The 27,816-nt window shown below is 34.6% G+C and overlaps 1 protein-coding gene across 11 annotated transcripts in view; it reads right to left on the reverse strand.

The window, feature by feature from the left end:
- Window positions 1–27,816, reverse strand: part of TUT4 (terminal uridylyl transferase 4) — a 137,057-nt gene that overhangs the window by 57,878 nt on the left and 51,363 nt on the right. For 8 of the 11 annotated variants that reach the window (XM_030324607.1, XM_030324606.1, XM_030324608.1 and 5 more), the window contains 7 exons: window positions 18,907–19,084; window positions 16,859–16,947; window positions 15,724–15,775; window positions 13,232–13,301; window positions 11,246–11,372; window positions 2,412–2,531; window positions 2,024–2,236 (listed from right to left, as the gene is read on the reverse strand). In XM_030324607.1, coding sequence (XP_030180467.1) covers window positions 2,024–2,236; window positions 2,412–2,531; window positions 11,246–11,372; window positions 13,232–13,301; window positions 15,724–15,775; window positions 16,859–16,947; window positions 18,907–19,084 — 849 coding nt within the window. The remainder of the gene's footprint in view (window positions 1–2,023; window positions 2,237–2,411; window positions 2,532–11,245; window positions 11,373–13,231; window positions 13,302–15,723; window positions 15,776–16,858; window positions 16,948–18,906; window positions 19,085–27,816) is intronic. The other 3 variants (XM_030324613.1, XM_030324614.1, XM_030324612.1) reach the window with 2 other exon arrangements.

A 27,816-nucleotide genomic window follows, 5' to 3' on the forward strand; every position in this document is an offset into this window, starting at 1 on the left:
TAAATAAACAAACATTAAAAAATAAAAAAAAAAGACATCTCTTAGACATCTAAGTAGAGAAAGTATATAGGCAGTTGGAGATACAACTATAGAGTTCAGGAGAGAGGTTTGGCCAAAGATTTAAATTTGGGAGTATCATACAGATGGTATGTAAAATGCATGCAACTGAATGAGATCACCAATAGAGTGCAGATAGAGAAGAAAAGCAGTGAGAAGGGAGGATCGAGGACTGAGCCCTGGAGCATGCCACCATTAGGAGACTAGAGAGAAAGGGAGAAGACAAAGACAGCAAAGGAGACTGAGAAGGAATAATCTGCCATGGGTGTGCTACCCTGAAAGTTAAGACATTTTTCAGAAGGGGCACCTGGGTGGCTCAGTCGGTTAAGCGTCCGACTTCAGCTCAGATCATGATCTCTCGGTCTGTGGGTTTGAGCCCCACATCAGGCTCTGTGCTGACAGCTCAGAGTCTGAAGCCTGCTTCGGATCCTATATCTCCCTCTCCCTCTGCCTCACGTCTGCTCATGCTCTCTCTTCATCTTTCAAAATTGAATAAAAGCTAAAAAAAAAAAAAAAAAAAAAAATTAAAAAAAAATTCTTTTTTTCAGAGAAGAAAATAATCAACTGGTAAATACGGCTGATAAGTCCAAAGAGATAAAAACTGAGAAGTGACAGCTGGATTTAGCAATGTGGAGGATAACGACATTTGATGATACAAGTTTTGGTAGACTGACAAGGGTGGAAGACTGAATGCAGTGAGTTAATAGGAAACAGAAATCAGAAATAGTGAATGTGGACAATTCTTTCAAGAAGCTGTACTGCAAACGGGTGCAAAGGAGTAACTGGGAAGGAAAATGATGTCCTTATTTTGCTTTAAAATGGTGGGGGGGGGGGGGGAAGGAGGCACCTGTGTGGCTCAAACAACTGAGTCTTGATTTCAGTTCTTTCGTGATCTCAGGGTTTGTGGATCAAAACCTTGCCCCTCACCCACCCCCCCCAACGCTAGGCGTAGAGTCTGCTTAAGATTCTCTCTCTTCCTCTCACCACGTGTTCTATCAAAAAAAAATAATAATAATAATAAATTAAATTAAATGGGAGAAATAAAAGCGTGTTTGATTCAATAAAGAATGAAAAATTGCTAACTTAGGCAGGAAAGAGAAGAACTGCTAGAGCAAAGTTCTAGTATAAACAAGAAGGGATGGGATTAAATACACAAGTGTAGAAAATGACTTTAGATAGCAACTAGGGAAGTTCCTTTATGAAAGGAGGCATCAAAGCAGATTATGTGAATGTAGATAGTAGCAGGCGATAGTGGGAGTATGTAGAAGTTCTTTTGACTGCTTCAGTTTTCTCAGTAAATAAGCAAAAGCATTAGCTAAGTACTGGTGGTTTGAGAAGAGAGTAGAAAGAAGTCTAGGAAAGTAGGAGTGTTGAAGGGACTAAGAATAAATGTTCAGGGAACTACATAAAATTCAATATAGCTAGAGTAATCATCTCAGTAATGCTTACATTTCTGTAGTAATATGTCTATTTCAGAAGACTACATACTTCTGGAGGACACAATGGCTATTCATCTTTCATTCTCAGGCCCTCAAGATAATGTCTGGCACATAGCAAGTCCTTAATAAATGAATGTTGAATGATTAAATAAGCAAGCCACCCCCTAGGGGAGGAAAGGGCCTTTATTTTTCCACCAATCTGGCAATATTATTCCCACATGCTAAAGTTTTGGTCACCGCCCAACTCCTGAAGGAAATTTTCCTTGTCTAAATGAAAAAGATACAAAGAATTACCATGACATGATTCAAACAATACACGTCTTCCAAAATGAGGTATAAATTCATTAGAGAATCTCAGTACTGAAAAACTAAACCAGATCAACCCCTCACTTTACAGATGAGGAAAATGAGGCCAAGAGGCTTACGCAAAGTCAGTCCAGTCAATCTACTATTAAAATAGCTTCAATCGAAGGCATCACAAATCCTACAGATAGAAAAGCCAAAAACAAAAACAAAAAAAAGCTTACTTTGCCATGTTTTTCCTTCATGGCATTACTTTGGTTGTCTGTTTCTGTCTTCTTGGTATCATCTTTTGGTTGGTCTGCCTTAGCTTTGTTTTCCTCAGCAATTGAGTTTTTCTCAGTTGCACTACTTGAATTATATTCCCACTTCACAAACTTCTCTTCTACTATGCCCTTCAGCTGAAAGTCATCCATTCTTTTTGGGTCAAAGCCTTCAATCTATATAAAAAGGCATTCCAAATTGGTAGTGGAAAAATTATTTACAAAAAAAAAAAAAAAAAAAAGATGGACAAACAGACAAACCAGAATTCCAGCTTAATATGTTTGAACAGAGCACTCTGCAAGAGCAAACTACGTATATACATGCAAATATATGTCACAAATTCATGCTTACCCAACTTCCAAGTAAGCAAGGAAGAAGAGGGGGTTTTCTTTGTTGTAGAAAAAACATCACCATTAAAGCAAAACAGTAAGAAGGGATTCCGCCATCAGTTTGGGAGTCAATATAGCATAACTGCAAAACGAAGGGGGAAAAAGTACTGCCATTTAGCTTTAATTTTCTTTGTTCCCCTCACAATAGCAGCAGCTGGTTTTTTCCTCCTATAATCACTGTAAAACGTTTAAACAATAAAAATTATAAGGAATGACCCGAAATCACACTACCCTGAGATAAAATTAACATACTGATCTTTCCATTCATTTCTTTATTGTATATAAAGTCACATATATATTTTAGTTTAATGGAATATCATACATAGTGCTTTTACTGTACACACATTTTTAAAATATTATTTTATCTTGCTTCTACTTCTGCCTCAATGTTAACAATATTCTATATACTCTTTCATGCCTTTTTCTCTATCTATACTCTAGTAATCATATACAAATATATTCCTATTTTCTATATAAATGCAGGAAATATTTTATGTTTTATGTCACTCTTACCAAAATTGTGTATTATAGACATGTCTCTGTATATTCTGTATATATTCTTCTCCCTTAATAATGTACAAAGTTCCTCTAAGTCAATTAGTACAGATCTAATACATTTTTTTAAGTTTATTTATTTATTTTGAGAGAGAGACAGAGAGACAGAGAGACAGAGACAGAGAGAGAGAGAACGCTGACATGCAGTGCCTGATATGGGGCTCAAACTCACAAACCGTGAGATCATGACCTGAGCCAAAATCAAGGGTTGGACACTTAACCGCCTGAGTCACCCAGGTACCCCATCTAATACATTCTTTTAAATGCTTAAATTATAGTCTACAATCTGGATGGCTACTCAACAGATTCCCCAGCAAAGATATTTATATTCTGTTCCCAATTACTGCCATTTTAAGCAATGCTGTAATATATTTTATCCTTATATGTATTTCCTAATTACTAGTGCTTATTTATATGAGCTATATTCCCAGCACTGTGTTTACTGGATTTAAAAATGTGTGATATATCTGAATTCTAATAAATAAGATTGTTTTCCAAAATCACTACAAAAATTCTTCTTTTCACCAGTAACATGAGTGTACACATACATGTTCCAACACTAAGTATTACCACTTTTTAAAAATGCCAATAGGATGTGTAAGATGTAATTATCTAAGAATTATTTCAATTTGCATTTCCTCAATGCTAAGAGATTATACAATTTTCGTAAGTTTAGTAACCATTTAGATTTGCTCTTTTCTGAACTGCCTATTGAATCTTTTGCCAATTTTTCTATTTGCATGTACTGCCTATCAATTTGTATAGATTCATTTTACATTATAGTTAATAACCCTTTATAGCTGATATATGCACTTCAACAATGTTATTTTTCCCAATCTGTTTTTATTCTGACATTATTTAGGGTACTTTTTATCATATAAAAAATATTAATGCACATATAAATATGCTTATGTAATATAGCTTCAAGGTTTCCTATCATGGCAAAAAGGTTTCTCCAAACTACAGACAACATATACATACTCTTAAGTGTTCTTCTAAAATTTTGATTTTTCATTTAAGTAGAATTTATTTTTGCATTTAGTGTCCTAAGGATCCAACATTATTTTGTTTAAGAAATATACAGTGTGACACCACCATTTAACAAATAAACCATTGTTTTATCACTGAAATCTTTTATTTTTTCATTACATTAAAATTTCATTTACAGTAGGATCTACTTCTGGGCCTTCTATTCTGTTCCACAGATCTATTTGTCTATCCCTACGGCAATGGCATATACTTGACTAAAGCAGTTTTATAGTGGTAAAGTAGGTCCCGTTCACTAGTCTTCTCTTTTTGAATTCTTTTGGCTATTCTCATTCTTCCATATTAACTTTAAGATCATTTTATCAACTTTTAAAAAAACTCTTGGTAATTAGAACTACTGTACATTTGAAAATTAAATTAAGGCAATATTACATTTTAAGGGTACCATTTCCCTATCTGAGATCTTTGTATCTTTACATTTTCCAAAATTTTTGGAGTTGTCATCAATTACTCACTTCCCCTCCACTCTCATATCCAATACCTCTACAAGTCCTACCTCCAAAACCATCCCAAATGAGTCTGCTATGCTTCATATCCATTCTAACCTGCAAAGACCATTATCACCTCTGGCTGATATATTACAGCAGCCTGCTTACTGGGCTCCCTATTTATAATCTTTACCCCAGAAAGATCTTTTCAAAGCATAAATCACATCAAGTCATACACCACTTTTAAAACTCTTCCCGTGCTTTCTCGCCACAATGAAAATCCAAATTCCTTACCACAAGAACTTTCACTCTCACTTGCTTCATTCCAGCCACTCCTGCCTTCCTTTCTGTTCCTCACAAGCTCATTTGTACCTTAGAAGCTTTGTACTAGCTATTTGTTGGATGCTATTCCCTCAGACTTTCAAGTGGCTGGTTACTCATGCTCTGAGTTTAAATATCACTTTCCCTAACCATCTAGTGTAATGTCACTCTCATATCACATCATCTCATCTTTACAGCACTAAACTCTACCAGATATTGTGTTACTTATATATTTGTTTACTGGCTGATTCTTCCATAAATATGTGAGCTTCCTGATAGCAGGACCCTACATAATCTTGTTAGATGTTTCCAGCACCTAGAATAGTATCTGGCCCATAGGAAGCATTTAACAAATGTTTGCTGAATAAATGAATTTGTTCGGATTTCACTTTTACCTATCAATAATATAATTTGCTTCCTGTACCCTTGTTATTAAATTTATTCTTTAGTATTCTATAATTTGTGACATGGTCACAAAGGTAATATTTTTGTTTCCACTCTACCAGGTTATTTTTATGACAGAGAAAACCAATTATTGCATATTTAGTCATCTTATAAATTCCCTTATTAATCCCAATAATTTTTAAAAAATTTTTTAAACGTTCATTTTTGAGAGAGAGAGACACACACACACACACACACACACACACACACACACACAGTGTGAGTGAGGGAGGAGCAGAGAGACAGAAAGACACACAATCAGAAGCAGGCTCCTGGCTCTGAGCTGTCAGCACAGTGCCCAACGTGGGGCTCGAACCCACAAACCACAAGATCATGACCTGAGTTGAAGTCGGATGCTTAACCGACTGAGCCACCCAGGCGCCCCTAATCCCAATAGTTTTTTAACTAAAGTTTTGCAGGTATACAATCATATCATTAATAAATTTTACTGTTTTTCCAATATGTACATTATTTCATTTCATTTTCTTATTTTATTTTTTAAATCTCCCAAAACGATGTACAACTTCACTGGTGAACTTCTCTGTCGTATTCTTAATTCTAACACATATGGTTTGAGTAATTCACGATTTAAATGATGTTTATTTTTTTTAGTAAACAGCCTTTATTATTAATTTCCACTACTAGTTAAGAGCTTTTTTTTATGAAGAATATGCCTTTTCAGCATCCATGTTTTTTTCCACTTCAAACTGTTAATATAATAAATTATGTTAAGAGGTTTCCTGATATTAAACCATTCGTATATTCCTGAAATCCTGCATAGTCATGGCATATAACCTTTTGTATTCCACTTGTTTATATTTCATCTAGACTTTTGCATCTATATAAGTAAGATTAGTCTATACTTGGATTTTTTTTTACTTTTTATTTTTCATTCTCTTATTTATACGATAAAGATAATAATCACTATAGTTTAATGGCTTAGTAAATTTAAGAATACAGAGTCCTGGCTGGATCAGTCAGTAAAGCATATGACTCTTGATCTTGAGGCCATGAGTTCAAGCCCCATATTAGGTGTATGGCTTACTTAAAAAAAGGAAAAAAAAAGTACAATTAAAAATGAAAGGATAAAGAACACTTATAACAAGAGCTTCAATCTGGGGCACCTGGGTTCAGTCAGTTAAGTGTCTGACTCTTGATTTCGGTTCAGGTCATGATCTCACAGGTTCATGAGTTTGAGCCTTGTGTCAGGCTCTGCACTAACAGCTAACAATTCCACTTGGGATTCTGTCTCCCTCTCTCTCTGTCCCACCTGCTTGCACACACATGCACGCTCTCTCTCAAAATAAATAAACATTTTTAAAAAATTAAATAGGGGCACCTGAGTGGTTCAGTTGGTTAAGCGTCCAACTTTAGCTCAGGTCATATCTCACAGCTCGTGGGTTTGAGCCCCACGTCAGGCCCCGAACTGACAGCTCAGAGCCTGGAGCCTGCTCAGATTCTGTGTCTCCCTCTCTCTGTACCTCTCCCGCTCATACTCAGTCTCTCTCTCTCTCTCTCTCTCTCCCTCTCTCAAAAATTAACATTAAAAAATTTTTTTAATTAAATAAAATAAATAAGAGCTTCAACTATTCCACTAGAATAAATTCTCATTTCTCCAGAGTACTATGACAGGAGTAATGGCCTAATGACTAAGTCAAGTTAACTACAAACTTTTTTGCAACTGTAAGAAACTGTTAATGTATGCTGTTAACACTATTGGACATCTCACAGAGGAGTAACATTAAGGTAGTTTAAGAGAGAGCTCTTAAAACACAGGGATCTCATAGCCAAGCTGTGGGAACAACCTTAAAGTCTATCAACAAATAAAGAGATAAAGAAAAATTGGTATACAAATACAATGGAATCTTATTCAGCCTTAAAAAAGAGAATTCTCTCATTTGCAATAATGTGGATGGACCTACAGGACATTTTGGTAAGTGAAAGAAACTAAATATAGTAAGACAAATGCTTATCTCCCTTATGTGCAGAATCTAAAACAGTCAAACTCAAAGGAGGAGAGAGGCTAGAATGGTGATTACCAGAGGCTGGAGGAGAGGGAAATGGAGAGAATTTGGTCAAAAGATACAAAATGTCAGTTATACAAGATGAGTAAGTTCTGGTGATCTAATGTATAGCATGGTGACTATAAGTAATACTACTGTTAGTATATACCTAAAATTTGCTAGGAAGGTACATCCCAAGCATTCTCAACACACACACAAAAGGTAACTATGACAGGTAACAGACTGGTGATTATTTCACAATTAATACATATATCAAATTATCAAGTTGTACAAGTTGTATTTACACACACACACACACACACACACACACACACACACACCCTGCCTAGGGATCTCTTTTTTATCCTTGTATGAGTATTTTTTAATTGCCTGTCAGCTGGGCCTCCGGAATTTTTTAAACTAAATTATAACTGACACATTACATTAGTTTCAGGTGTACAACACTGTGATTCAACAACTCTATATGTCATGCTATGCACACCACAAGTGACTATACTGACTATAGTCCCAATGCTATACCTTTCACCCATGTGACTTATTCATTCCACAAACGAAAGCCTGTACCTGCCACTCCTCTTCACCCAATTTGCCCATCACCCTACCCTCTTCTCCTCTGGTAACCACCAGTTTGTTCTCTGTATTTATAGGCCTGTTCCTTCTTTTTTTGTTTGTTTTTTAGATTCCAGATATAAGTGAAATCATATTGTATTTGTCTTTCTTTGCCTAACTTATTTCACTTAGTATAATGCCCTCTATGACCATCCATGATATCACAAATGGCAAGGTCTTTCTTTTTTAATGGCCGAGTAATATTTCATTGTGTATGTGTACACACACACATGCGCGCGTGCACACACACACACACACACACACACAATCTTCTTTATCCATTCATCTATCAATGGAGAGTTGTGTCACTCCCTTATCTTGGCTATTGTAAATAATGCCAATAAACACAGAAGTGCACATGTCTTTTGGAGTGTTTTCTTTTTCTTTGAGTAAATACCCAGGAGTGGAATTACTGAATTGTATAGTACTTTTGATTTTAATTTTTTGAGGAACCTCCATACTATTTTCCACAGTGGCTGCACCAATTTACATTCCCATCAACCTTGCAAGAAGGTTTCTTTTACTTTACATTCTCACCAACACCAGCTATTTCTTATCTTTTGATAAGACAAAGTGTAATGGCGCTTTTTTTTTTTTTTTTTTGGAATGGCGCTTTTGATGTGCATTTTCCTGATGATTAGTGATATTGAGCATCTTTTCATCTGTTGGCCAGCTATAGGTCTTCTTTGGAAAAATGTCAATTCAGGTCCTCTGCCCATTTTTTAACTGGATTATTTGGTATTTTGGTACTGACTTGTAAAAGTTCTTTACACATTTTGGATATTAAGCACTTATCAAATACATCATCTGCAAATTCAGTGGGCTGCCTTTTTATTTTGTTGATGGTTTCCTTATAAGTACAAAACCTTTTTATTTTGGTGTAGTCCTGATAGTTTATTTTTATTTTTGCTTCCCTTGCCTAAAAAAACACATCTAGAAAAAGGTTGCTAAGGCTGATGTCAAAGACATTACTGCCTATGTTTTCTTCTAAGAGTTTTATGGTTTCAGGTCTCACATTTAGGTCTTTAATCCATGTGAAGTTTGTTTTTGTGTATGGTATAAGAAAGTGGTCCAGTTTCATTTTTTTCCATGTAGTGGTCTCCAGGAATTTCTTTCAGATGTCAAATACTGCTAAAATTAATTCTTTTTTTCTTTAAAAATTTTTTAAATGTTTGTTTATTTTTGAGAGAGAGAGAGACAGAGCATGAGTGGGGGAAGGGCAGACAGAGAGGGAGACACAGAATCTGAAGCAGGCTCCAGCCTCTGAGCTGTCCACAAAGAGCCTGACACAGGGCTCAAACTCATGAACCATGAGATCATGACCTGAGCCGAAGTCGGACACTCAACCAACTGAGCCACTCAGGCGCCCCTAATTCTTATGTTAACCAAAGAAAAGTGACTCTGAGTCAGGAAACTTGACTATAAAGGGCTGATAACGCTAAATAGTTTTAAAAGGCTTTACTTAAAAACTATTTCCTATTACTGGGAGGCTAAAATTAAGAGAGGAGACAGCCAGAGAATAGTCAAGAGCAATTTCATTACATCAGTTACAGAATAAATTATATTCATATACTAGAATTTTTCTGAACTCTCAAATTGTGGAAAATCTGTGCTTTATTATAAAATGTACAATGTGGCTTAAAACCTCAAGATAAATAAAGCTGTTTTAAAAAAAGACTTTGAGAGAAAAAATACACCAGGAATTATTTCTAGGTTTCTTACAATAAACTCAGCAAATGAAAACCATGAAAAAAAGCTCTTTGCAACCAACACGAGAGCCAAAAATCAGGCACACTGTTCTGTTGGATCTAATAGAAAAGAGCCACTCTTAACCAGCTTCATACTGCATTTTTTTAGTGTACTTCATTGACTAGTACATTCAGAATCAACAGAAGTTTGAGAAATCTTCTAAGAGCCACTTTAGGAAACAAAGTTAATAGACTACATTTTTTTTTTTCCAAATGAAAGTAACTTGTATGAATATCATTCATAGTCTTCTCACACAGTCTACCTTAGTTGAATAAAAGAATATCTTAAGAAAACAGAAACTATTTTCTAATAACTAAACTTAGGACATAGTTAAGAAATATTATACAAGGGGCTACTGTTTACACTTTCATCCCTTATGAAGCCACTAACCTTCCCAGAGTTGGTACACTGAGTTTTCTGAATGATAGCTATGCTTCATGTACCAGTCTCATCCCACACTCTGAGAAACCTTGGTTACTAGCGTTGTCCTCACAGACTTCACAATTTCATGGAAGAAAACAGATCACAAACAAATAAATATATGTATGGCAGGTGGTAGTAAGTGCTATGAAAAAAATAAAGCAGGGTAAAGACAGGGAGAATGATGAAGGCAATGCTATTTATATATGGTTTCCCTTGTCAGGGAACCCTAACAAGGTAAAATTTAAGCAAAAATTTGAAAAAAGGAAAAAAGTAACCATGCTGGGTATGTGTAGTAAGAACATTCTAGATGAAGAGAACAGCAAACACAAAGGTCTTGAGTTGAAAAAACCCCAACCTTAGAATTCTGACTGCTCCTCCTTACTCAACCAGCTGGTTCTGCCCCACTCCTGAGTTCAATCCTCTTATCAGAGTCCAAACAAAAAAATTCCAAGAAGAATCCTCTAGCAGTTTTTGCTCTCAGTTTACTCATTTCACCACCACCCCCTTAATCCATCTTCTTTATATAAGACTGAGAATTTATACTCATCACTACTGTAACAAGTGATGAATACTATACTGATAAGAACACACTCAGAAAGGCTAAACTCTCTCTCTCTCTCTCTCTCTCTCTCTCTCTCTCTCTCTCTAGTCTTTTGGACTGATAATGGTAGTGACTTTATCACTCCTCCTTACCTCCATACCAAAGAAATGACAACAAAGGATACCGCAGCCTTTCAAAATTAATTCTAATTTAAGAAACAGATAACTGATTCTCAGCAGTTACCCGAGTAGAAATTGCTGTAGGTTATCAGTAACTTAGAGGAAAGAGAACAATGTTCTGAGACAGAGACAGGAAAAAAGATGCTAACAAAAAAACCTTGCAAACCTATGCATTAACTTGCATAACCACATCTTACAACTTTAACTTACATTAAGGGTGAAAACTTGAGCCTCATTTGTTATGTGAAAGAAAATGTTTCTGTACTACATAAAAGGAGAATAATAAAATATATCAATTACTCTGTATGTCTAGGAGACTTCATTTTCATGTCCGTAATCAGAACCTGCCACATCATTTTCTGTCTGGCACAGATAACTATTTTATCCCCATATATTATGATTTATCTTACATGTTAGTACAGGAAAAAGCCTGAGTTATCTTAAAGATAAGTACTTTTTTCTTCTGTTCCACTTACCTTAGCCCAGTAGCGAAAGGCTAACACCAAAGGAGTAAAAACAGGTTCCGTCTTGCCAAGAGCAGCAAGTAAATCAGTAGTGAGGCATGCCATATCATTTCCTGCACTCACTCTACAAAGTAAACCACTGTGAATGAGAAAGAAACAAATTTCACTGTATTAAAACCTTAAGAACCAGAATATTCCAAATCCTATGGTTATTCTTTCCAGTCACCGTATTTTAATACCAAGGAAGTCATAATAAAAACAAATAGATTTTAATAGATGGAGAGATAACTGGAAACGACAAATCATTTCTATCACTAGAGTTCCATAAAAAGTAAAGATGTTTTCAATACTCATTTGTACTTCAGAAATGAATTTCAACCTCACTTAGTATTTAAATTCTTCAGAAATTAATTTCAAGGGGTGCCTGGTGGGTGGCTAAGTGGGTAAGCATCCAACTCTTGATTTCAGTTCAAGTCATGATCTCACGGTTCATGGGACAGAGCCCCATGTCAGGTTCTGTGCTGACAGTGCGGAGCCCACTTAGGATTCTCTATCTCCCTGCCCCTCCCCTGCTCTTGTGAGTGAACGCATGCACTCTCAAATAAATTAAAAAAAAAAATTTAATTTCAAAAGCAGCATTAACATTCACCAAAATTTGATTTATATCAGAGAAAAGGCATTGATCTCATCAATGTCAAGTAGTGTAACATACCTTCCTGGCTCATTCTTTTTGCTCTGCACATGATAAAAAGAAAAAATGAAATACTGAAGTAACCAGCTATACTTCTTGACTCGAATTTTTCCTATCTAAGCTTTTATGATTTTACTGATATGCTACTTTGGATTAGAAAGGACGTACATATGAACCCTCAAATAATGCTTAAATGTAAGTGAAAATAGGAGCTATATTAAAGGAGTGACGGAATTATAGTAGAGATATTTGGTGGCAGGGAGAAGAATGTATCTGAGGTTCCACAAAGAGGCAATCTGACACATTGTGGATACAAAACAAAAAACAGAAAACACTAGGAGTCAGAATACTTCCATTCTGATCCTGATTTTACTCTAAATGTTGTGAATCTGGCCAAATCATTTAATCCCTCCAGATTCCAATTTTTTAATTAGAAAATAACAAAGTTGAATTAGATCTCCATAGATTCTTCTAACTTTGAATAAGAAAATATAGTACTCTTAAAATGTAAGATATACAAGTTAGTATTCAATAAAAGAACACTTAAAGAACACTTAATTACTTCTGTATTGTTTTTATGTCTCCCACATTGAAAGCAAATAGGATTATCTCAGTTTCCTTTTTGACAGGCGCTTTGCTCTCAATCCTATATACATCAGACTAAAAAGGCAACATTAGTCTTCAGTGACTCATTCAATTTCCATGAACTAAAAATTAGATTCTAAAAGATTGTGGGCTCCTTGAGAAGAGCGGCTATTTCCTATTTATGTTTGTATCCTTACAGCAAAGCAGTACCTAACATACAGTAAATGCACAATGCTGTTCGGTGAATGAACTTCTCTAAGAAAAAAATGGAAGTTCTGCCTTACTGTGTTTTGTGTTTAATTGGTAACTCTCCTTTTTTTGACATGCTTTTAGTAAGCTTTTATTTTTGATAGTATATTAATCTAAGGAGAAATCTAAAACAAAATTTTCTGGAGCGCCTGGTGGGTCAGTCAGTCAGTTGAGCGTCTGACTCTTGATTTCAGCTCAGGTCATGACCTCATGGTTCATGGGATAGAGCCCCAACTCAGGATTCTGTCTCTCCTTCTCTGTCCCTACCCTGTGCATGCACATTCGCATGTGTGCATTCTCTCTCTCAATAAATAAACTTTAATAATAAAATAAAATAAAATAAAATAAAATAAAATAAAATAAAATAAAATAGAATAAAATAAACAAAACAAAACAAAATTTTCTGCCTTGGAAATGTTCACTGTATATTTACTTGTTATTTCAAAAACTATTTTCTTTTCATTGTTACTAACCTTTTCCGATCTTTGCACACCACAACAGGAACTTTGGCATGAAAATCAGATTCCACATCTATATATAATACTAATAAGGAAAAAAATAAAACAAGTAAGCTATTGCCAACATCTCTCAAATATTTACTTTATGGTAAACATTAAGTGATAGTTTCCTTCTAAAAATCATTTGCGTTGCTTCTGTGGGATAATACACACTCCACATTATAAGCGTCAACCCAACAGAATCTCCTACCTCTCTTGGTGTCATTTGCTATATATCATAAATGACAGGCACAGTCCCAAATACTGTCCAAAAATTATAATCAGCTTAAGAAGAAAGGTCTTAACATCTCTAAAAATTTGAACATTTTCCAGTAAGTATATAATCTAGTCAAAGTGATTAAACCTTCAAAAATATGGCAAATAACAAACACCACTTACTTCTATTTCCAAAGGAGTCATGAAATGAAAACCTACAATGCTTTGACAATTTAGTTGTTTTAAGTTATCCATGCAAGTAAAAGGCTAACTCTGCTGGCCCCATTTCCTGTTACTATATGAAAAGCTTGCCCTAATCAATCAAAGAAAGGAAGAAGAGGGTAAAGCACACTTCCACTCTGAAGTCTTTCTCTACATCTCCCAGGAAGGCCCCATGACATAAATGTCCAATCTGATGAAAATAGATAGTTTAGCTTATTTCATCTGAAGTTAAAAGAAAATCTCTTAGTAGTACTTGTTGGGATTATTAATTTATTAAAAATTCATGTGCTGAAGATTTATATGCCAGGAATTGCATTACGCATAGTGGTTATGACAATTAATTGGTAAGACACAAAGAGCTCAATTAAGGGTTTGCAAAACATACACAAATCCTGTAAATAACAAGACAGAGATCTTAAAGGAATACAATGAAGGCTTAAAGAAGGTAATAATTTTTGAATCAGACTGAATTTTATAAACCTATGTTATGTGACTTAAGATGATCTAGTCATGTATTTAATATACATTTGCTAGGCTGATACTGTCCAGTGAATCTAAAGAGGTAAAAGCTCTATATCTATCTCTTATCTGTAATATGCTTTAGTTTTTGTGCAGTAACAGGCAAGTATTTATTACGAAAGAAAACTATATTAAAATCCCTTTACAAGATTAATTACATCGAATTATTTTCATAAAAACTAATTTCCCAGGAAAATGGCTAACAAGAAGCTGACAAATAATGGCGAGCTGACAGGGCAGAGAGAGAGAGAGAGAGAGAAACAGAGAGAGAGAAGGAAGTTAGAGCTGACTATGAAGTCAATGACAGGGTAAAGGAGGGTCAATAAGCGATCTTTTCTAGGCCAAACTGAAAATATTTTTGCCAGATATTTGTAACTCATAAAATTTAAGATGATAATAGGATTAATAACAACAATCACAGCAGCAAAAATTTAGTAAGAAGTCACTGCATGTAAACCAAGCACTTCTAAGCTGTGGCTTAACCCATTTCATCCTCCCAACAATCTTCTCATCAAAAAGATACTATACTGGACTGCCTGGGTAGCTCAGTCAGTTAAGCATCTGACATTTGGTTTCGGCTCAGGTTATGATCTCACAGATTGTAAGCTCAAGGCCCATGTTCAGCTCTGGGCTGACAGCATGGAGCCTGTTTAGAATTCTCTCTCCCCCTTCTCTCTGCCCCACCCCTGCTTGTATTCTCTCTCTCTCAAAATAAGTAACCTTAAAAAAAAAAAAACAAAAAAAACAAAAAAAAAAAAACCACTATATTACTGCCATTTTATACATGAGAAAACTGAAGCATTAACACTTCAGTAATTTGTCAAAGGATACAACCAATAAGTGGCAGAAGTAAAATTTGAGCCCAGTTAAGTCTGGCTCCATATCCTGAGCTCTTAGGCATTTACTTTTAACAAGAAAAGCAATAAATAAAAAAACAAGAAAATAATATTGTACTACCTGACTTAGGGGGTGGTTTAAGACAGATGTAATTTAAAAACTTTTTTATTTTGAAAGTATTTTTACCTATACGAATGTCCACTTTACATCAAAAACAATCCAGACAGACAAGAAAGATATGAGAAACATACTAGGTATGACTTGGTTGATGTAGTATAAATGATTAATTAAATTATTATTTTAAGTGGAAAAAAAAAAATACTTACTCAATGCATGCAGCACACATTTTTTCCCAAGTCTCTCCTAAATCTTCCTTCATCAGTGACTTCCTAATGATTACAGGTTTTCTGTCTTCTTTTACACAAGAAATGCCCATAACATTTTTAAATTACCCAATAGGCAGTACTTTTTTACATACCAATTTTAAATATACTTTTTATCTAATGACATGTAAATTTTATAGCACACCTATTCAACAAATATGTAAATGTATGTAATATAATGACTCATATATGCTACTACAAGTGTTAAACTTGGTTAGCCATATATAAAAAACACAGTGCACATACCCTCAAAGAATTTTCTTTAGAAAGACAAAAAAAAAAGAAACTCACCACTTTTTTTTAAAATCCCAAGCACTTGTATCAGAAGATCTGGATGATTCATCTAAAAAAATTCAAAGTAAATCAATATACTAATTTCAAAGTTCAAGATGCAAACATGAGAGAATTCGATTTCATTAAATATTTAAATAAAACCAATCTATTTTAAAATAATGAAAAAAGAATAGTTAAAACACTTTTATGGTAACATATCTTGTTCATGGAACTAGAATATAATAAATCATGTAGTGCTATTCTTCCAGCAATATTTCTAGAATTAATAAGTTCTTAGAATGAGAAAAGATTCTGGAATTTCACAGCAAAATAAACAGAAAAGAAACCAGTTTGCCAAATAGCCTTCAAAGAGAAGTTGTTGAGATAGGAAATTTAAGAGATACTGGTAACTGGCAGCATGGTCAAAAGGTTTAGATTAAATACTACTTTAAAATACAAACTTGTCAAATGCTTAGTTTAGTATGTACTTTGCTGCTAAAGTATTTAATAATCATGTACTAATGGTAAGTAAATAACTGTGTGAGATAAGAAATTAAAACATCAAGTTTTCACCTAAATCATTAATTTTCACCTAAGCATTAAAATTATTTAATAACATGTAAAATGTCAACCAACTATTTTAAATGTTTCATAGGTCAATAAATAAATAATGTTAGCAGTGCTAATTACTACTTATGGTAAGTACCCAGAATGTACCAGGCACACTATACAAAAATGTTTGGTATACAGCATCTTATTTAATATAAAAGTTATTATTATCCCTGTTTTAGAAATTAAAAAACTGAGTCATAAAAAGGCCAAGTCACTTGCTCATTGCAGCCAAGACTTGAACACAGAAGTATGATTTTAAAGTTATTTTCACTTTCTATACTGCCTACAAGTGATAACTATTCAACACCATCAAATATGTACAAGCATTTTCCCTTTTTACTGCATTCCCCTGCTTCCTTCTTTCTCTCCCTTATTTTTATTCCACCTATATCTAGTACCTAATAGTTTCCAAAATCACATTTAATTACACTATAAACCAAAATCTTATAGTCCCCTACACCTTCTCTAAAAAGATAATCAACTAAAAATTACCAAGTACTAGTTAAGAACCACATAAAAAAGTGTTTTCATAATTACTTACCCTGGGAGGAAATTTTATATCTATATTAACATCACTACTTTTCAGAGCAAACTTAGTCAGAGATGAGCCATACAACCTAAGTGAACACTCTGGAAATAAAGGAAAAAATATGAAAGCATGAAATAGTGTGCAAATATGAGAAATTTCTTAAAAACGATAATAGGAAAATTACATATATTTCAATTCTGTGTCTTCAATTCTAGGACAACATTTACAGAAGAATGACATCCTTTCTAACTGATCTGCAAAAAAATAAAAATGTTTCTCAGTTATGGGATTCAGGGACAGAGAAGGAAGAAATTACTCATAAAAGTCCAGTGTTTACACACAAAATATTAGTAACAGTTCATTTAGGAATGACTAGAAGTATGTTTGATATTTAATATGTAACAGTGAAAATGTACTAACCTAGGTATAGCTACTGTCATAAACTACATTTATTTACTCTTAGATATTTATATTTATGTAAGAGATAATAGCACTTTAAATGGGGAAGGGATCATAGACATTGAATGCCAATGCTCTTTAAAAATACAAAATGAAGGCTCGTCACTTGATATTATAAACCTAAACTGCCCCCCCAAGAAAAAACAAAACACAAACAAAAAACCCTGTGGTGTTTCAAGATTTCATAGACCAAAATATATAGGAATAATAACATACAACTTATATCTTTTTCAAACTATCAAATACATTATTCAAAAATCATCGTAAGGTAAATTTTAAAAGGATCTCACCAGAGGGCAAGTTGAAAATAACATGATTGGGACTACTCAGGCAGGTTCAGTTTCTTAGAAAGTGTGAGTTTATACTCATTTGTATAGATAGAAGTCTACTGTTCAAGTTCACAAAACGTCTGAAAATCACTGAAATCATTAACATCATAAAAACTTCCTTTCTGTCCATTTTTTAATATATTTTACTTATTTTTTTAAAGTAGGCTCCACAGGGGCGCCTGGGTGGCTCAGTTGGTTAAGCACCCGACTTCAGCTCAGGTCATGATCTCATGGTTTCTGAGTTCGAGTCCCATGTGGGACTCTGTGCTGACAGCTCAGAGAATGGAGCCTCCTTTGGATTCTATGTCTCCCTCTCTCTCTGCCCCTCCCCCACTCATGCTCTGTCTCTCACCTTCAAAAATTAAACATAAAAAAAAAAAAATTAAAGTAGGCTCCACACACAACATGGGGCTCGAACTCACAACCCCAAGATCAAGAGCTGCAGGCTCTACCGACTGAGCCAGCCAGGTGTCTGCATTTTTCTTCTCAAAATAGTAAATTATTTCTGTATATAATTTAAATTAGTATTCATTATACTTTAGGTAGAAAACCACATTACAGATATGAAATGAAATGAAAATGTTTTCCATTTTTTAATTTCAATTTTATATTTTCTTATAAATCTCACAAATGGCTCTATATAAAACTGTAATTTGTCAACTGCCCAAAATCCCGCTGGTGGTGAGAAATAAGTTTTATTGAATAGACATTTACTTAAATTCAATACTGATGCAAAAACAGTATTAAGTGTTAAGCAAATATAATCTTTATATAAATGTCTACAATAAACCTGGCACAACTCCCCCTTACACCAAAAATATAAGCTTTCTGTAAAGAAAGAGCAGAGTCAAAAAGAAATAAAAGGGCAAATTTTACTTGTAATGAACCTACTTAAAGTAAATTAATTTTTCCTCACCATCGGCCATAAGAATCTTTTTCAGTGACTAGCTGGAATATACGCACTGAAAATAATATAATTAAAATGTCCACTCAGAAGTCAAAGATACTGAAAAATAATATAAAATATAATATTTGACGTATAAGAAATTTTCCTATATCTGACATTTTAAAACTCTTCTTATTGTCATAATTCTCTATTTTACTTTTCTGAAATATTTCCCAAAAACTCACTTATAAAATAATTAAATTCATCTACTTTTAAGATGGGAGAAACAAACAGAAAGGAAACATTAAGAAATTTACACTAAGTTTAGCAAGAAGCAAGGGGTAAAGTTTATGATTTTACTAATTAAGCATAAAGCGTATCTGTACCTGGTAAAAATGTTGTTATAACCTTTGACATTTCCTCCACAATTTCCTGACGGACTCTGAGGTCATCATCTGTTATTCCGTGTTCTTTTGCTAATTCAATAACTGCAACACTTAAAGCAGCCAAGTGGGCAGGGGAAGGAGGTGGCAGAGAACGAAGCTCACTTTCTTCCTGTTTTTCCTATTAATGTAACATTTAACAATAACATAAAAAAATTTTTTTTCTACTTTAATGTCCTTATATTTAGGATAGAAGAACATAAATATATTAACTCAACAAATATTCACCTTCTATATGCCAGATTTAATTTAAGACACCTAGGATATGGAAATGAACAAGAGACAGAAATGTTGTAAGTACTGGAAGATTAAGAAGTCTTTGGGGGGAGGTTATTATTAAACATTAAAAACTAAAACTTGTTCTACTGTACTGTCTTCATAAATTCTGAAATGCTACATCAAAGCCAAAATACTGTAAGTAAAACACTTAGCTGATAATTCTGTGGATAATTTTGCTGCAGCAAAAAGATTGTTTCAGATGGAGGAGAAAGTCTTGAATCCTCTCTGATCTGCACATGATACCAGATTAAACGGTCACAGGAAAACATCCTAGACACTATCATCACATTTGTTATACAGAATACCATTTACATTTGATTTCTTTCTGTTCTTTTATCCATCTAATACTAGGCAAAATGTTTCCCAAAACCCTGATTCTACTGAAAGTTTGAAAGCCAATTTAAACCAAAAAGCTAAAGAGAGACTATATTATATATACACGATTTTTAAAGATTGATTTATTATTCTGATTTTTAAATTTTTTTTTAAGTTTATTTATTTGAGAGACAGAGAGTGAGTGAGGGAGGGGCAGAGAGAGATAGAGGGAGAGAGAGAATCCCAAGTAGGCTCCGCACTGTCAGCACGAAGCCTGATGCAAGCTTGAACCCACAAACCGTGATACCATGACCCAAGCCGAAACCAAGAGTCAGACACTCAACCAACTGAGCCACCCAGGTGCCCCTATTATTTTGATTTTTTAAAAAAATACATGCTAACTGCAAAAGCTACATAAAACATAGGAAAATACAAAGAAGAAAATCATCCACACAATCTCGTCCTATTTCCTTTACTTTTTTTTTTTTTACCACAACGAAGACCATATCATTTCTTTAATATTATAATAATGGCATTTTCTATTACCACATTTTAGTCAAGAGACATTCTCTTATTTTTGATACATGTAGTTCCCAACAAATTGAAAAACCAGAAGTAGTTTGTTCGCTCTCCTCCACCCCTACACTGCACTTAAACAAAGACTGGTCTATTCCTAATTTTATTCATTGTTACTATATTCAGTCTTAACATAAATAAAGTTTACCTAAGGTATAGAAAATCAAACATGGCCGTAAGACAGCTTCATTTTTCTTCCAAATTTTTAGTTAAATTCTAGTTAGAGGAAATAGACAACAAATAAATATATACATTCATGTCAGATAAAGCTATGAAGAAAAATCAAACAGGGTGAGAGACGAGTTTGATGGGTAGGGGGTATTATTTTAGAATAGAGTGGACAAAGGTAACTCTAAGCAGGTAATATTTGGCAGAAACCTAAAAATGAAGAACAGAAATGTTTAAATTTCTGAGGGAACAGCATTCAGACACAGAGATGATAAATGCAAAGACTTAAGAGGCAACAAAGTACCTACCTAATGTTATTTGAAGAGATCAATGTGATTAAAGAGGTAACTAAATGATGAGGCTGAAAAGTTAACTAGAAGCCAAATATTGTATGACCTTATGATACGTGATAAGGACTTAAACTTTTATTCTAAGTTGGGAAGCCAGTGAAGAGCTATGAGCAGGAAGTAACATGTTATGACATGTTGTTGTTTTTTTTTTTTAAGTTTATTTATTTATTTTGAAACAGAGAGAATTCCAAGCAGGCTCCACACCATCAGCACAGAGCCCGATGCAGGGCTCAAACCCACGAACCAGGAGATCATGACCCAAGCCAAAGTCAAGAGTTGGGCGCTCAACTGACTAAGCCACCTAAGTGCCCCCACATGTTATAACATATTTTAAAAGAACAGTCCAGGCTGATAAATGAAAAAAGAATGGACTGTGGGGGGCAAGAAGGAAGGGTAAATTGGAAAGAGTCCAGGTTAAAGATGGTGGTAACTTAGACTAAAACAAAAAGAGTAGAAGTGCCTGGCTGATTCAGTTGGGAGAACATGGGACTTTTCATCTCAGGATCATGCATTTGAGCCCTACACTGGGCATAGAGACTAGTTTAAAAAAAAAAAAAAAAATCCCAGAGGCACCTGGGTGGCTCAGTCGGTTAATATTGGACTTTGATTCAGGTCATGTTCTCAGGGTTCATGAGTTTGAGCCCCACACTGGGCTCTGTTCTAACAGCTCAGAGCCTGGAGCTTGCTTCAGATTCTGTGTCTCCCCCTCTGCCCTTCCCCCACTCATGCTCTCTCTCTCAAAAATAAACATTAAAAATAATTTAAACCCTAGGGATGGTAATAGCTTTCCACTATTAAACAAACAAGAAAATTCCAAACAGAAAGAGTAGAGTGTGTGCAAATGACTCAATTTGGAATATATAATGTTTCAAGGTAAACGCTATAGAATTTGTTAACAGTTTGAATGTGGGATGTAGATGAGAGAGACAAATCAAAGATGACTCAAAAGTGCTTTTCCAAAGCAACTGGGTAAACAAATGGTGGTGTTTCTGGTGATATCTGGTAAGTTCTGGAAAGAATTAGTTTAGTCTAAGAAAACATGCCCGGGGCACCAGGGTGGCTCAGTTAAGCGTCCGACTTTGGCTCAGGTCATGATCTCGCAGTTTGTGGGTTCAAGCCCCGTGTCGGGCTCTGTGCTGCCAGCTCCAGAGCCTGGAGCCTGTTTCTGATTCTGTGTCTCCCTATCTCTCTGCTCCTCCCCTGTTCATGCTCTGTCTCTCTCAAAAATCAGTAAACATTAAAATATATGTATATATGGTGTGTGTGTGTATATATATATATAGAGAGAGAGAGAGAGAGGGGGGGGGGGAGAGAGAGAGAGAGAAAACATGCCCAAGAAGTAAGAGCTTGCTAACGAGTCATCTATTTCCACTCTCTGGCCATTCATCCCATTCCCCTTACATCTACCAGTTAGTCTCCTACTTCAAAACTTTCAGTAAATCCTCAACAGAATACTAGCAAACCAAATGCAGCAAAATATTAAATAGATTATATAGCATGACCAAGTGCAATTTTTTCCTGTAATGCAAGAAGAGTTCAACATACAATAGTCAATCAACGTAATCACCATCTTAATAAATGAAAGAAAAAAAAATGACTTGAATATCTTGATACAGAAAAAGCATTTGACAAAATTCACCCTTTTGTGGTTAAAAAAAACAAAAACAAAAACAAAAACACTCACCAAACTAGGAATAAAAGGAAATGACCTCAACATAATAAAGACCTATATAAAAACTCACTGCTAACATTAAACTCAGTGGTTAAAGACTAAAAGCTTTTTCTCTAAGATCAGGAACAAGTCAAGAATGCCAATATTCGGGGTGTCTAGGTTGCTCAGTTGATTCAGCATCCGACTTCAGCTCAGGTCATGATCTCATGGTTCATGAGTTAGAACCCCACACTGGGCTCACTGCTGACAGTGCAGAGCACACTTCAGATACTCAGTCCCTCTCTCTCTCTGCTCCTCCCCTGCTCGCACTCCCTCTCAAAAATAAACATTAAAAAAAAAAAAAAGAATGCCCATTTTTACCACTTCTATTCAACATATTATTAGAAGTGCTAGCCAGAGGAATTAGGCAAGAAAAAGAAATAACAGGCAACTAACTTGGAATGGAAGAAATAAAATTATCTCTATTCATAGATAACAAGCTAATATGTAAAAAACCCTAAAGATGCCATTAAAAAAAAACTGTTAGAACTAATGAACAAATTCAGTAAAGTAGAATACAAATCAACATGCAAAAATCAGTTGCATTTCTATACACTAACAATACACAATCTGAAAAGGAAATTAAGAAAACAACTCCATTCAACATAGCCTCAAAAAGGAACACCTGGGTGTCTCAGCTGGTTAAGCATCAAACTCTTGACTTAGGCTCAGGTCTTGATCTCACGATCATGAGACTGAGCCCCACGCTGGACTCCACGCTGACTGTGGAGCCTACTGGGGATTCTCTCTCTCTCTCTACTCCCCCCACCCCAGTCTCTCTCTCAAAATAAATTTAAAACAAATAATAATAATAAAATAGCCTCAAAAAGAATAAAATACTTAGAAATTAACTTAACCAAAGAGATGAATGACTTTGTACACTGAAAACAATAAAACACTTAAAGAAATAAAAGAAGACATGAATAAACAGAAAGACATCCCATGTTCATGGACTGGCAGGCTTAATATTGTTAAGATGATGTCAATACTACTCAAAGTAATCTACAGATTCAATACAATCCCATTAAAATGGGATTGATTTTTTTTGCAAAAATAGGAAAATTAATCCTAAAATTCACATAGCATCTTAAGGGACCCTAAACAGCCAAAACAATCTTTAAAAACAACAACGAAGTTACAGAATCCACATTTCCTGACTTTGAAACTTACTCTAAGAGCCACAGTAACCAAGACAGTATGGTACTGGTATAAAGACAGATGTATAGGTCAACAGAATAAAACACATAGCCCAGAAATAGATACTCATATATATAGCCAAATGATTTTTAATAAGGGTGTCAAGACTGTCCAATGGCAAATGGACTGGCTTTTCAACAAATCATGCTAGGAAAACTGGACATCCATATGCAGTATAGACCCTTATCTTATACCAATATACAAAAATTAGCTCAAAATGGATCAAAGACCTAAATGTAAGAGAAAAATTATAAAACTCTTAGAAGAAAACAGGAAAGTTTCATGACACTAGATTTGGCAATGATTTATTGGATATGAAACATAAAAAAACCACATAGACAAAAAAAGAAAAATTAGACAAATTGGAATTTATGAAAATCAAACTTCAGTGCATCAAACAACACAATTAACAGAGTAAAAAGGCAACCCACAGAATAGGAGAAAATATTTGCAAATCACATATATGATAAGGGATTAATATTCAGAACATATAAAGACCTCCTAAAACTTAACAACAAGAAAACAACCCAATTCAAAAGTGGTCAAAGGACTTGAATAGACATTTCTCCAAAGAAGATATACAAATGGGCAGTAAGTACACAAAAAGGTGTTCAACCTCAGTAATCATTAGGAAAATGGAAATAAAAAGGACAATGAAATACCTATTCACATTTAGTAAGATAACTATTACAAAACAGAAAAAAAACAAAAGTTTTGTGAATATAGAGAAATTGAACCCTTAGGCATTGCTAGTAGGAATCTAAAATGGTGTAGCCACTGTAGAAAATAGTATGGCAGTTTCTCAAAAAATTTAACATGTATTTACCATTTGATCCAGCAATTCCACTTCTGGGTATATACACAAATGAAATGAAAGTAGGGATTCGAACAAGTATTTACTCTACCAATGTTCATACCAGTATCATTCACAATACCCAAAAAGTAGAAATGACCCAAATAGAATAAATGGATGGATGAATGGATACACAAAACATGGTACTATGGACTACTATTCAACATTAACAGGAAGGAAATCTAATACATACTACATTATGGTTGAACCTTTAAGATAAAATACTAAGTGAAATTTGCAGAAAAGGACAAACATTGTAGGATTCCACTTATATGAGGTACCTACAATAGCTAGCCAAGTACACAGACACAAAACCAGGTGCAAAGGGAAGAGGGGAATGAGGAGTTACTGTATAATGGGTACAGAGTTTTAATATGGGATGATAAAAAGTTCTACAGATGCATAGTGCAGATGGTTGTACAATCATGTGAATGTACTTAATGTCACTGAACTGTACACTTAAAAATGGAAAAAATAATAAATTTTATGTCATATATATTTTACTGCAATAAAAATCATTTTTTAAAACCTTCAATGGCACACACAAAAAAACAAAACACCTTCAAGGGCACCGATAAGATAATGCCCCATCCTTTTAATAAGGAATTCACAGCAATTTAGTTTCAGCTTGCCTTTTTAAGCCCTCCTCCAACCATTCCTCCTACTTCTGCTAAAATTTTAGGCAATATCCATAGTTAAATAGTTACCAGCCATAAAATACTATATGTGCTATTGGGCCTCCAGGTCTTTACTTTCTGTCTCTATTCTTCTTATTTTCCTGATCATTCTCCAGTCTATTGGTTGCTCTTCTTCTACTAGTCCCTTAAACATTTGTATTCTTTGATCTTCTCTCCTGGTTCCTTTGGGTTATCTCACCCACACCCATGACTTCAATATGCTAAAGATTACCAAATCTGAATTTGTAGCTCCTATTATAAATTCCAGATCATTAGATTCAACTTATTGGTGGACATCTCTAATTGAAATACCCTGCAAGTGTTTCAAATTCAGTATATTCAAAAACTTTTTTTTTGTATTTCCTGAGTAAATGGCACCACAACCTATAATAACACCTCAAATCAAATACCTTATGATCACTCTAGACATCCTAGGCCTCCACCTCCACAATTTTACATCCTAAATCTCTTAAAGTTCTAACCTCAACTCCATTCTGACTGTCTACTCCTTCTTATCAAATGTTCATCATTGCCTGACTGGATTATCATGAGAGACTAACTGGTCTCCCCAAACCTAGACCTTTCAAAAGATTCTTTTTTTTTTTTTTTTTAATTTACTTCCAAATTAGTTAGTATATAGTGCAACAATGATTTCAGGAGTAGATTCCTTAGTGCCCCTTACGCATTTAGCCCATCCCCCCTCCCACAACCCCTCCAGTAACCCTCAGTTTGTTCTCCATATTTATGAGTCTCTTCTGTTTTGTCCCCCTCCCTGTTTTTATATTATTTTTGTTTCCCTTCCCTTATGTTCATCTGTTTTGTCCCTTAAAGTCCTCATATGAGTGAAGTCATATGATGTTTGTATTTCTCTAATTTCACTTAGCCTAATACCCTCCAGTTCTATCCATGTAGTTGCAAATGGCAAGATTTCATTCTTTTTGATTGCGGAGTGATACTCCATTGTATATATGTACCACATCTTCTTTATCCATTCATCCATGGAGGGACATTTGGGCTCTTTCCATACTTTGGCTATTGTTGACAGTGCTGCTATAAACATGGGGGTGCATGTGTCCCTTCAAAACAGCACACCTGTATCCCTTGGATAAATACCTAGTAGTGCAATTGCTGGGTAGTAGGGTAGTTCTATTTTGATTTTTTTGAGGAACCTCCATACTGTTTTCCAAGGTGGCTGCACCAGCTTGCATTCCCACCAACAATGCAAAAGAGATCCTCTTTCTCCGCATCCTCGCCAACATCTGTTGTTGCCTGAATTGTTAATGTTGGCCATTCTGACAGGTGTCAAGTGGTTCAAAAGATTCTTTCACACTTGAGTATGAAAGAGTTTGCAAAATACATGTCATTAAGCTCCATAAACCTCAAAATAAAATTCAAACAGTGTTAAGTATACATATTCATTCATGATCAGGCTTTTGCCTAACTGTCCAATTATCCATATATTTCATCCTCTCCTTTGTGTGCTTCAGTTATGCTAAACTACTAGTTGTTTCCTGAACACACTCTGCCATTTCTTGCCTCAAACCAACCCTCCACGTGATGGTTTCTCTTCCATAAAGATACATTCTCATTTCTACATTTGGCTAACATTATTAAGAACCAGGATCATATTCTCTATTCACCTTTTCTGACTCACTACACAAACTGTTACATAAGTCCCAATCTGCTGTCATACCATATTCTAAAAACCATCTACTATGACACTTAACCACATTCTTTCTCAATCAACCATTTGCTTATATGCCCGCAAACTCCTTATGTCCACAGGTTATGGAGCTGTACTTCTTTTTACATTTCCGTAGCAGCAGTACCTAAAGCAGAAGCTGAAGGTACACAATAAATTCTTTATAAATTAAAAAAAAAATCTATATTAGTCTTTTTACTGGAAAATATAGTTCAATTATCTTTTTGGATATGCATAAAATTAGTATGATTGAGCTTTTTAATCTGTTTTTCCTGACACCATCAAGCCTTGTGCCCTACCCCAAATCTGCCCATTGTTTGGGATGGAGGCTTTTTCATTATCTTATTCAATCTTTCTACCTCTAATAGTTCAGAGGTTATACTTTTTTGCTACTCATAAAATGTATACCCTAGGTATTTCAACATGGATACTTAACCTAACAATATCTAAAACAAACCAGTATCTTTTATTCTCCTCCAAACCAGAAAATCTTTTTAAAGTTTTAATTTGGATAACCCTCTCGAAATTTACATCCTATTATTGTTAGTATTTTAGTACTAGCCTGCATTTTTCTCCATGACAAACTGAATGCTATTGTTGTTGTTGTTGTTACTGTCATTTTATTCAACCGATGTATCTTTAACTCTCCAATCCTTCTTCCAACTCTCTTATTTCCTCAAAGATCATTTTTAGTCTAAAATACAGCCTTTAGAACTTCCTTTACTGAGGGTCTTTTGGAGGTTAACTCACTTCATTTATCCATCAATATATTCTGTGCTTAGTATTGTTAGATATTGTTAAGATATCGTGCTAAGATATTGTTAAATATACCTTTATGGGTGACCCCACCTTTTCTTTTTGACTGCTTTTATAAAAAGTACTTTACTGAAATGTAATTGACATAAACAGCACAAATATAAAGTTTACAATTTGGCTGATATCTGACATACATATACCACCATAAAACCATCACTGTAGTCAACGTAATAAATGTATCAATCACACATAAAAATTCCTTCATATCC

This window comes from Lynx canadensis, chromosome C1 (assembly GCF_007474595.2).
Source record: "Lynx canadensis isolate LIC74 chromosome C1, mLynCan4.pri.v2, whole genome shotgun sequence".
Classification (NCBI taxonomy): Eukaryota; Metazoa; Chordata; class Mammalia; order Carnivora; family Felidae; genus Lynx; species Lynx canadensis.